Source organism: Chiloscyllium plagiosum, unplaced genomic scaffold (genome assembly GCF_037043375.1).
Source record: "Chiloscyllium plagiosum isolate Xiang-an unplaced genomic scaffold, Cpla_swu_hap1 HiC_scaffold_1, whole genome shotgun sequence".
Taxonomy (NCBI): domain Eukaryota; kingdom Metazoa; phylum Chordata; class Chondrichthyes; order Orectolobiformes; family Hemiscylliidae; genus Chiloscyllium; species Chiloscyllium plagiosum.
This window is the reverse complement of record NW_028270139.1, coordinates 89,576,789-89,589,197: the sequence shown is the minus strand read 5'-3', so window position 1 is coordinate 89,589,197 and position 12,409 is coordinate 89,576,789. Positions and strand designations below refer to the sequence as shown.

The 12,409-nt window shown below is 39.1% G+C and overlaps 1 protein-coding gene across 1 annotated transcript in view; it reads left to right on the top strand.

The window, feature by feature from the left end:
• Positions 1–12,409, top strand: part of zswim6 (zinc finger, SWIM-type containing 6) — a 195,849-nt gene that overhangs the window by 169,352 nt on the left and 14,088 nt on the right. The window contains exon 11 of the mRNA XM_087988736.1: positions 7,329–7,486. Coding sequence (XP_087844862.1) covers positions 7,329–7,486 — 158 coding nt within the window. The remainder of the gene's footprint in view (positions 1–7,328; positions 7,487–12,409) is intronic.

The window sequence follows — 12,409 nt, the reverse complement described above, 5'->3', positions numbered from 1 at the left end:
CCTTGGCGGTGGAGATGCTCTGAGAAACTGTTTCAGAACAAAAGTAATAGTCACATCAGCATATGCAGGAAAACCAGGATGAATTTGAGGGAAACTGCCTTTAATTAACTAAAGTATTTTGATGAGCTGGAAAGAGTTAGTGAGGATAATGCTGTTGATGTGGTGTACATGGACTTCTAGAAGGCATTTGAGAAAGATGTAATTCATGGTATAAAAGGAACAGCAGCAGCATGAATATGGAATTGACTCAGTGACCGGAAGTAGCAGTAGTTTTTCAAACTGGAAGAAAGATTGGAACTGGAGTTATCCAGGAGTCAGTGTTAGGACCCCTGCTCTTCCTGATATGTGCAATAACTAACTCAACTTCATCTGGAATTCTGTGTCCAGTTCCAGCCACTATATTTTAGTAAAAATGTCTGTTTTAAAGAGTGCAGAAAAGATTCCTGGAAGTGATTCCAGGGATGAGGAGCCTCTGTTACTTAGTAAAATTGGAGATATTGGGACTGTTCACAAAATCATGAGAAGTCTGGACAGAGTAGTTAAGAAATGCTGTTCCACCAGTGGATGGGTCGTAAAGATGAGGGCATAGATGTGACTGTAATTGAGAAAGGAGACAGTGGTGTGCATTTTTTTTTTAAATGAAGCAAATGGTTGTGATCTGAAATATGCTGCCTGAGTGGTAAATGCAGGGTCAACTCAGGCACTCAAAAGAGAATTGGATCGTTTTGAGAAGAAAACATATATGCAGGGGATTGAAAGTGGCGTTAGATGAATGGGTTCCTTCAGAAAGGCAGCAAAAGATGTGATGGGCTGAATGAACTTTCTTTTGTACTGTAAATGTTCTAAAAAGTCTCAAAGAATGTTAGACTTTAACATAAGCAGTGCAACGTGAAGCTAAAGGGGTGCTGCTCCAAATGTACAGAACACTGGTCAGGTGTCATATGGGATATTCAGTTGAGTTTTGGCCACCTCACAAACCTTTTGGAAAGTTCAGCAACAGCTTTCTTATGCACCACTTTTTGATATGAAAAGGCACCAAAGCACTTCATAAGAGGATGATTGATGAGGCATTGAAGGAGATATTAGAATAACTGATCAAAAGCCTGGACAAGGCTTTGCTTTTAGGCATTTTTTAAAGAGAAAAGTTTTGAGAGATATGTAAGCAAGGGCAAGAATTTTAAAGTTGATTATTGGCTACCTGCAAGGCAGTTCACATCACTGAACATGATGTAGTGGATGAACAGGAATTAATGCAAGTTAGGGTATGAACAGCAGAGCTTTGAATGATATGATATTATGTTTTGGGGAGTGGAAGATAGGTGGCTGGCCATATCTGCATTTGGATAGTCAATGTATAGAGATATTAAAGACATGGATAAGTATTTCTGCAGCACGCAAGCTGAGCCAGCTGCAAAGTTGAGCAATGTTATGGATATGAGAATAGGTACTTGTATAGGTGATGCCACTGATTATATTCAATGAATATAAGCTCAAATACAGCACCTAGGCTGCAACAGCCTGATTCAACCTCTGAGAATTGCCAAAAAGAATGAATATGTCTGTGGTCACTAAATGAGTTCGTAGTATAGTCAAAGGTAATGGTTCTAATCTTCCTGTTATTTAGGTTGCAGGTAGCCAATAATCAATTGTAAAGTTCTTGTCCTTGACTGTAAAAATCAACAATGCCTGTAATCAATATACACATAGTGTCTGATAAGTTTTTGAATAACAACATTGATCAGCACTACACAGGAGTGGGGCACAAGGATCGGTACTTGATGAACACCAAAAGTGACAATCTGAGAACAGGAAGAGAAGCCTGTTATGGTGGTTAGAGATATAAAAATGGAACCAAGTGAGGCAGTCCCACCCAGTCAATTGAGGATTGGGAGGTTTTTGAGTCGGATAGTGTAGTCATGTTGAAAAAGGAATACATTCCCTTGTCACAGTCCAGAGTGATATTTGGGACATGTGTATTGAGGTATAGTGAGAGACCTGGGCTGTATTCCCTGAGAGGAGATAAAGTGTGATCAAACCATCAAGCTTGAAAATAATTGTTATATATAGATTATGCATTCTCTCATCTTTAAGCATATAGATGTTTTCATTTGTGTTGAGAATTGTGAGACAATTCAATGAATATAAGTACACCATAATACCTGTTATGTGGTACTTGTATTTTATGTTTGTCATGAATCCTGAGCATTTTTAAAAGAAAAACCTGTCGCCTTTAAGGAAAGGATTAAGGGATAAGCACTTAGTTTAAAAAAAAATCATCAGTAATTTGATGTCTGCCATTGCTTTTTTTAAAAAACAGGAAATACTCAAATATTTGATCACCTAAACTGGTGCTGTTATGTAAAGTTCGTTGATTGCTAGATCTGTAGTGATTAGAATTTAGAATTGGGTTTGCTGTCCCATGTACTTTAATTACAAAACAACAGGAGTACAGTGAAAAGTGTACAATGTCGCCAACATAACGCCATCTTAGATGCAAAGTACCTAGGTATAAATCTTAGTACAAAAAATAGAGAAAATAAAGCAAAACATTACATGACATTACCGATAAAGTTAGGTAAATAAGAAGTAAAGCTAAAAAGATGGACATTGTAGCCTTTTCTGGAAGGGCTTCCATGTTGTCTGACTGGCTCCCAACCACCAGCCCCGCTCTGCCTTGGGCCCGCTGACCGCCGAGGATAAAGAAGGGAAAAAAAAAATGTATGGACAGAGCTTTCTATTCTGTTGCGATCTTGTCTGATATTCTTGCAACATCCGGTTAGATTTAACCTAGAATTGTTGTGTTTTATTATTTTAATAAAAATGTTGCTGAATTGTGGTTGTGGAAATAGTCATTTTAAAAAAAAACTCTTAATTTTGAAAGATGCAGATGGGTATTTTCACCTTTCTGCATTTTTCTGGTACATGTTACCACTGGGGGAAAACTCCACTGCAAATGGAGTGGCGTTGAGTTTGTAAATAAACTCAGAAGGTATTGGAATGACTATTGGCACTGTCAAATCGTGCATATTTTGAAGATTAGTTGACTAAATTGCATCTTGATGGCATTAACTCCTTTGCCTTTAGTTTTTGCTAAGAGCTGGACTTTAAAACATTTGTGATTTTTGTTTAGAAAAAGGTATGAACTATTTTCAGACTACAGAAGCAGGTCGTCAGAGACCTATCAAGCATCGGATTTCTTCCTGCTGTCAAACTGTCCAGATTCTGGTCCTGGCATTTTTCAAAATAAAATGAATTGCTTGGAAGACTGTTACTTCACCTTCTTCCTGGAGCTGTTTTTCTTGCATTGAAGTAGTGTCCTGTCCTTGGTAAAGGTTATCATAATAGTGGATTGTGCAACAAAAATTCAAACTTAATTATCAACCATAAAATATAGCTATTGCTTTAACTTTGCTCTGTATATTCTGTCATTCTGTTTTCTACACTGAATTGTATATAATATTTGTATCTTTATTATGTTGTTTTGCTTGAAATATACTTAAGGGAATAAGAAATTTCAAATGTCAACATTGCTTAACCAACACCTTCATTCTGTTTACCTAAAGAAACAAATAGAATAGTGGAGTGCCTCAGTAAATATGCTAATGAAAATTGAGAGACGTTAAAAGATTTAGCTAATTAAGTAGTAAACCTATTGGTGTTAATTTTACAAAATTCACTGGATTCTGTAAAGATTTTGTCAGACTGAAAAGTGGTGAAAATAATTCCTCAATTCAAGAAAGAGACGGAGGCAGAGAGCCAGCAACTGTATGCTAATCAGCTTCAAATCAGCCATAGGAAAGTCTTTACAATTGGTCGTCATTAAGGAGATTTTAGCTGGGCATTTAAAAAAAAAAGTTAAGGTATCCAGGAAGAGCTGGCATGGCTTTGTGAAACAGAAGTCATGTTTAACTAATTTATTGGAGCTCTTTACAGGAGTCATGTGCTGCAGATGAAGGTGAACCTGTTGGTGTAGCATAAGTGGATGTTCAGAGAGTGTTTGAGAAGGTGCCATATAAACAATCAGTGTGCGAAGTAGGAGCTGGTGTCAGGGTAACATCTCAGCGTGGAAAGAAGATTGGCTGCCCAGTCGAAAACAATGAATAAATAGGAACATAAACATAAATTACACAAACATTACATAACTCCGGTCTCTCAGCATGTATGGGAAGAAAGCCGTGTTAATGTTTCCAGTCTTACCTCTGCTTTCTTCCCAGAGATGCAGTCAGAATTGCTGAGTTTTTTCCAGTAATTTGTTATTGTTTCACATCTCCAGTCTCAGCAGTTCTTTGCTTTATTTTTGGTGAAGTTGGCGCTTTTCTGATTTGCAGGATGTAATGAAGGGAGGGAGTCCACAGGGGTCTATACTAGGCCTTCAATAAGAACATAAATATGAGCAGAAGTAGACCATTTCAATATCATCATGGCTGATCTTTTCATCAACTCAACTCGACTTACCATGGCACAATGGCTCAGAACTTAGCACTGTTGCCTCATAGCACCAGGGACCCAGGTTCAATTCCAGCCTTGAGTGACTGTGTGGAGTTCGCATGTTCTCCTTGTGTCTGCATGGGTTTCCTCCCACAATCCAAAGGTGTGCAGGTTAGGTGAATTGGCCATGCTAAATTGCCCATAGTGTTCAGGGATGTGTAGGTTAAGTACATTAGTCAGTGCGAATGTAGACTAATAGGGGAGGGGAATGGGTTTGGGTGGGATACTCTTTGGAGGGTCAGTGTGGACTTGTTGGGCCGAAGGGCCTGTTTCCACACTGTATGGGTTCTGCGATTCTACCTGCCTGCTTGTTTTGCAATTGTTATCAATCACTTTAACTGAGGGGAGTGAAAGCATGATTGCTAAATTTGCACAAAGGTCAATACAAGCCTTGTGAAGACATAAGGAGTTGACGATTAGATGTAGATAGGTTAAACAAATGGGAAAGATCCTAAACAAAGATTGTAATAAGGGGAAGTATGAAGTTAATCTCTTTGGCAAGAAGAATAAAAAAGCATATTTTAATTCAAATGAAGAGTTACTAATGAGTTCTAATGTGCAGAGGAATTTTTGTTGTAGCACAAGAAAATATGGATTTTGCAAGAGAAACAGATCCGCTGTGACCTTTTTGAATCGCAGAGTATATTCAAGGGCTGACCGGCCTACCTCTGTTTCTGACTTTTATGATTTAAAAAATTGGTTTTAAAGGGACTGTGTCCCACATCATCTTTTACAATCAAAATGAAACTAATGTGCAGAAAGTTACTCAAACATTGGAGTTCTAATGAAAATTGTTGATTTGTTCATTGGAAGAGTAAGCTCTATATCCAGACCATTGTTGAAAATAGGCAGATAAAAGCACATACAGTAGCACCATTTAAGAGGCATCTTGGCAGATACGTGAATAGACAGAGAGTAGAGGAATGTGGATTGTTTAGGCAAAATGTTTTTAGTTTAGAAAGGCATGTGTCAGTGCAGGCTTGGTGGCCCGAAGGACCTGGCCCTGTGCTGTAGTGTTTGTTCGTTCTTTGTTTTCTATGTGCCTTTGAGTGCTGTCAAATTTTACAATCAGAATGTTTTACAGTCTGTAGGTGATGGATTGAGCAAGTTGTGTTCTTGTTTACCATGATGAGATGTAGTCATCTTAAAACAGAAACATATCCCTAACTCTCCACTGCTTGGTGGTCATAAAAATTCTACGTCCACGCAAACAGTAATGTGCTAGTTTTATTGCTGAAAAATGTGTGCTCAATGCAGACTCGTAGTTTATCTTGATTGTCTACAAGGCTTAATTTGTGCAGTGAGGTATTTGAATTATGTCCTTGAACCTAAGGATATGTCACTGTGAAATGCAAGCCCTCTAATATGGCTTGCAACTTTATATAATACTAATTACTTAGCTTTATAGATTCCTGAGTACACCTCTATCCCACAGGAGCTAAATATTAATTTCATTGCAAGCATGCAAGACTAACTCTGGAATAGAATATTTCTTCTGACCTCTCGCTTATACATGACCTCAATGCTCCAACAGTCCTAAATGTATCTTTGACTATACCCATTTATTTCACTCCTGCATTTTCTATGTTAATTCATCTCCTTTGGGATCTGTGCAATTTTTGTGATAACAGCCTATGGCCAACTTGAGACTTGTGTTGAATTTAAAGTATTGCTCTCCCGTTCCTTGCTGCCCCCTGCAATTTCACCCACACGTGGGTTGTCAAGACTTCATGGGTAGTGAGGAAGAAGTGACTGGTTTTTGAAAACAACACTCTGAGAACTGGAAAGTAGCAACAGTGTAATGTCATACAGTTTTGGCTAATACCAAGAAGTGTTCTCATCCAAAGTGAAGGGTGTGCGCTGCTTGTGAAGGTCATTTCAATGCCCAAGTTCCATCTTGGGGCTTAAAAGAGAATTTATTAATGTGCTGATTTCAGTCTAGTCAGGAGCCTTACAATTATTCATTTCAATCAATGTATTTTTAGGTCCAAATCTTGAGAATTTGGAGCATTTATAGTAGATGAGGTGAAGAAAGAAACTTCAAAGTAAAGCATTTGGATAAAAGGATCATTATATTTTGAAAACCAGGCTTGATCAGGATTTGAGTTTTCAGAGTTGGAATGTGTGACTTGAGTAACTTTTTGAATTTGACTTGTAGAACATTAGAAAGGTCAAAGGCTATTGTATGTCTAATGAGGTTAAAAATCCAGACCAAGTCTGAAATTTTGTTTAAGAAAATATACTACTGAGAAAGATGATTTTGAATTTCATGACATTTGTGAAGAGGCCTGATTTTTAAACAATTGTCATGCTGTTCACCTACTGAAAAGAAAGCTTTGGGTTAGTGAAACAGGCATCTTGAAAAACTAGCATTAAGAGTGAGTGTTATATATGAAACACCAATATGAATTCTCTGCATCAACTGTTGGTGTAACATTACATCTTTCTGGTGATATCCTGCATTTTAACACTCCGCTCTGGATATATTCTAAATTCATTCAAAAGGTTTCACAGATTAGCTGAAATCTGCCCTTGATTTTATAGTGTCCTCTTTTCCTTTGCCCCGGCCCATGATTTTTATGTTTATAATTTTGGCTTTATTAGTTACCCTTCTCTGGATCAAAAGGTTGCTTTCTAGGAGGATAGGCTTAGGAGGCCTCTAATTTAATAGTTGTGCATTTATTAAATAAAAACCTTTTTTTATTCAACTTTGCAACAATTAGCTGTCAAAAACAGCTAGGTTTCGATCTTCAATCTTCAATTGTTCATGTCGTTAAAACTATGAAAAGCTAATTGTATCTGGAGGAATCAAAATCTCAAGTTATTTTATTAATTTACAGGCTGCCCGTATTGGAATCCACAGCACCAACAGGAGATGTATCACGACCCCATCACATTGCCTCTGTTGTTCCAAACCGTTATCCACGCTGGTTCACTTTAAGCCACATTGAGTCTCAGCAATGTGAGCTGGCTTCTACAATGTTAACAGCTGCTAAAGGTAACTTCAATTCAGGAGTAATTTAAAAGTAATTTAACTGATGAAAGGGACTTCTTTTCAAATTCTTGTACCTTCTCAAAAGTTTGTTTTGTTTTCGGTTCAAACGTTTTGATTTGTTTTTACAGCTTCCCCAAGTTCTTTTGGCCCATTTCTGATATTAGAGGACACTATAAATGGTTCCTTCAACAGATGGAACAGTCAAGTTAAAGCTTCGATACATCAAGTGTTTGGATGGGCATTCACATTCTGATCTCTGATAGGCACTGCTGAGCTGGGCTCTGATATGTTGCTCATAACAGTGACAATCTGAGACAGTCTCCCAGTGTAGGGTGCCCATATTTAGCAGCAGTATGAGTGCTGGTTTCAGAGACTACATCTACCGTTATCAGCCAAGCCAATGCAGGGGAATCCATTAACTAACATCTTGAAAGACCAAGAATTTTTTTCATACATTTGATAAATGTAACATTAACACATTGAAAATATACCTGCAGTCAATACAATGTAGTAAATTTAAATGTAATTTGTTATAGTTAGAAGTGGTTGTAATAGGTATCAGGAAAATTGGCTCTGCCACCCTGCTACTACAGCAGTAGTAAGTCCAGATCAAAAATACAGAAAACTTTGGAAATACAAAATGAGAATGGAGTTAGTGTATGCAGAAAGGGCATGTTAATACTTGGGGTAGAACACTACTTCCAAGCTGCAAAGAAATGCTGTATAAGCATACAGCAGGTATGAAAGGAGGGGAGAGATGTTTAATGGTTCGATCATAGGAGATTAATGAGGTGAGTAGCCTTTTGAGCTGCTTCAATAAAGGTTGTACAATGATACAAAAGAGAAACTCGGGCAGGCATTTACGACACAACAAAAATCCATGAACAAAAGTGTAAAAGAAAGGGATAACTTTGAGAGAAGCAGAAACGAGGCATGATAGGCACTGAGTTGACATTAAGACTGAAATGTGAAAATACAGGCACAGGATGTCAGCTTGTCTCTGACAGTGCTGCTCCTTGTGTCATTGTCCCTAGCTTCAAACCTTTTGCAAGCACTGGATTTCAGGACTCAAGGTCACATTGGATTGGCTGAGGTGCCGGCTTAAAAATGAGCCTGTTATTTGATTGCGTCTGTGTTTGCCATGTTTAGTATGGCTGCAAGTGGGATCCTGATGCTGTCAGTCCAACCCAATCCAAAAGGTTGGCACCTCTGCAGTTTTAGTGGGAAAGTTGGATGCTGCTGAGTTTGGGAATATGCGAGAGTGCTGCAGTTTGGAGATGCCCAGTCCTGACTTGGAGTTGCAGAAACAAACAAAATAAAGGCTGGCAGGTGAACATAAATGATTGCGATCTGGAATGGTTTGTGCACAGTTGTGACCATTATGCACAAGGCCATTCTCCTTGTGGTATGGAACCTGTAACTTTAACAGTTTCTCCTGCGGCTGGGATGACTCCTCTATTGAGCAGGTAGTCTCAAAATGTGGCAGGTTACGATTGCTATTGGCAACATGTCGGCACAAAACTTAACTGTGACCTTAACGTGTGATTAATTGACTGCCCACCTCCAGAATGAAAGCCAGTCCCGTTTCAAGCCTGCCCCAGGAAACTCCCCTATTGGCAGAATTGCATCAAGTGCCCTCTCAGCACTGAGGTTTCTGCTGTTCTCCCTGCGCCCCCTTAGTTTCTGGCCTTTGCTCCACTTAGACCGCCATCAAGAAGCCAAGAGCATTCAGCCCAGTATCTCTTGTCTGAGGATGTCAGCCCTATAGTTTAAACAATGAATTCAGAACTCTGAATTTTGTGTGTTTTACCCTATTTTCCGTTAGTGCAAGGAGTAATGTGATCTTGTGCCATGTTGTTTACATAGATTCTGGCATGTTCAATCACATGTCCTTTTGGCTTAAGTGTTCCACCCCACATTGACCATGCAACAAATCTATTCTCCAGCACATCACTGACCTAGACTGTGAGAGAGCAAATAACCTTTTGTTCAGCATTGATTGTTCAAGAATTTCCTCCTTTTGTTTATAAATAAATAACAAAAAATACAAAAAATGAAGAATACATTTTCATTATTCTAATGTTTTTCATCTTTCATGGATTGCTACCAGCAGTGTCCTGGAGCTTCGTCCTTATTTTCTGAATATTATGGGGCAATCATGCAAGATTGGAATTTCTGATATTAGAACCAGTAGTAGCCCTGTGGAAGAGGAGTTCCCACTCTATAGTTACAAGTGTTTTATTTTTGATGGAGGATTGATGCACCCAATGTGCCTCTGGCATTTCTGTTTTCAGTTCAGAATCACATCTGTAGACTTCCTATTTTTTTGTTTTCTTGTGTGTCGTTGGGTTCCTTGTCTTAACTGTGGGCTATTTTATTTGTTTTCCTGTCTGACCTGATCATTCATATCAATTGCCTGCTTTTCCATTTAAGGATGTTGCAAATTATTCAACACATTAACTTATCTTGATTGAACAGATTGCTTATCCCCTCGCTGTTCCTTGCTTACCTCCTAGTTTTGCAGTTCTTCTGGCCCACAAATTAATTTGTCTTTGCTCACTGAAATTGTTGTACTTTCAGGAGTCTTTAATTTCATTTGATTTGTTGTATTGGTTATTTTCCTATTTATATTCTTTATCAAGAAGTCTGGGGTATAAACAAAAGCAGGACGACATGTCTTTTGCCTTAACCGTAAAAGTTAATAAGCAGAGCATTAAATTTGATAACTGGATTATTCAATGGAGCAAATGTCCTTTGGATCACTGCCTGGGGTGATGGTGCTATTCAAGTTGCATTTGCCTTATCCCTTGAAACTGGGTCGTGACATTGTGACACATTTTCGACACACAGCATGTGACTAGTAAAGGGAACTAGATTTGCAGCTTAGTGGGGTGTGTTAGTTGGGCCCTCTGCCCCAGATATTCCAACTGCTGGTGATTTTTATAATGAAGGATGCAATTCCTCACCATTATTGAGCCTTTCTCCTAATCTCACAAGTGGGCTGTAATTGGGGCTGTTTCAAAGAGATCTCTATGCCCTTGGCAATCAAATTAAATTGTCACCAATTGCTTGAGCCTTCGTCTTTTGTCTAACAACATTATGCTCCTGTTACAAAGCTTAAAATGGGATTTCAAACAAAGCTAGTAGCTACTAGTCTGCATTTTCCTTTCAATGGCTGCTCAGTGTTCTAGGTCAGATCCAGGTGATGCCTTGCTGCCTGCTGAATAGTGACAGTTTCGGGGAGCTCTATGAAATCCCAAAGTTGATGCTGACTTTGATTATACATTACGCTCACCTCTCTGACCCCCTTTCCACAAAATAGCTCTCATCACTTTGTGAAGAGGTAACTATCTCTCAGTTGTTGACATCCCAGCTTTACAGTGAATGAATAGCTTATATTTTCCTACACTGGCCTTTTGCATAAAACATGTAATAGCAACTATGTATGGAGGATCACCGATTCGATCTGTGTACCTATCATCATTATTCTGATTCGAGGGGGTCTTGCAATGCAGTGTTGTCGCCTCTACCTCTGAGCCTGAAGGTGTGCATAGAAGTCCTGTCTGCCACAGATGTGTTTTATAACATGTCCAGCAGGTTAAATTAAATTTTTTTTCTCTCATTCTATTCACCGTTGTCTGACAGATGTCCAAGGGCTTTCAAGCCTGCAAGTATGGCTAAAACTGAGAAAGTTAAATGATGTTGATTGACGAGGTAGTGAAATTGATCTAGCAAGTGGAGAACTTAGTCAGAGAATTTTACCACATTGGAAACAGACTCTTCGGTCCAACTTGTCCATGTGGGCCAGGTATTGTAAACTGATCTAGTCCCATTTGCCAGCATTTGGTCCATATCCCTCTAAACCTTTCCTATTCATATACGCATACAGATGCCTTTTAAATGTTGTAATTGTAACTGCCTCCACCACTTCCTTTGGCAGCTTGTTCCATACATGCCCAACCCTCTGTGAAAAGTTTGCCCCTCAAGTCATTTTTCTTAAAAATCTTTCCCCTCTCACCTTAAACATATGCCTTCTAGTTTTGAACTCTTCAACCCTAGGAAACAGACCTTGGTTATTTGTCCTATCCATGCCCCTCATGATGTTTATAAACCTCTGTTAAGTTACTTCTTGGGCTTTGCTCCAGAGGACAACAGCTAAAAATGTGTTGCTGGAAAAGCGCAGCAGGTCAGGCAGCATCCAGGGAACAGGAAAATCGACATTTCGGGCATAAGCCCTTCTTCGTCGATTCTCCTGTTCCCTGGATGCTGCCTGACCTGCTGTGCTTTTCCAGCAACATATTTTCAGCTCTGATCTCCAGCATCTGCAGTCCTCACTTTCTCCTCCAGAGGACAACACCCCAGCTTTTCGGTCTTTCCCTTTAACGCAACAAGGATGTTGCCAGGACTTCAGGGTGTAAGTCTTTTCTGCACCATCTCAATTATAACAAGTCCTTCCTAAAGAAGGATGACCAGAATTATACATCGTATTCTAAAAGTGGCCTCACCAATCCCCTGTACAGCCGTAGCATGACATCCCAACTCCTATACTTAATGTTTTGACTAATGAAAGCAAGTGTGTCAAATGCTGCCTTCACCACCCTATCTACCTGCGACTCAGTTTTCAAGGAACTATGCACCTGCAACTCTAGGTCTCTTTGTTCAGCAACAATTCCCAGTACTCTACTATTAAGTGTGAAAGTCCCTGATTCACCTTAGCAAAATGTGACACCTCAGATTAGTCTAAATTAAACTTCATTTGCCACTCCTCAGGCCAATTGTCCAATGTACAAATCAAAAAGCATACATTTATTAAGGAGTTGGAGATGCCGTGTTGAGTTTGTCAACCATTCTATAAAACACACTGAACATTTTGGAGCAGTTGGATAAGCAGACCTCCTCTGCAGCAGAACAAAGAGAAGAACAGCT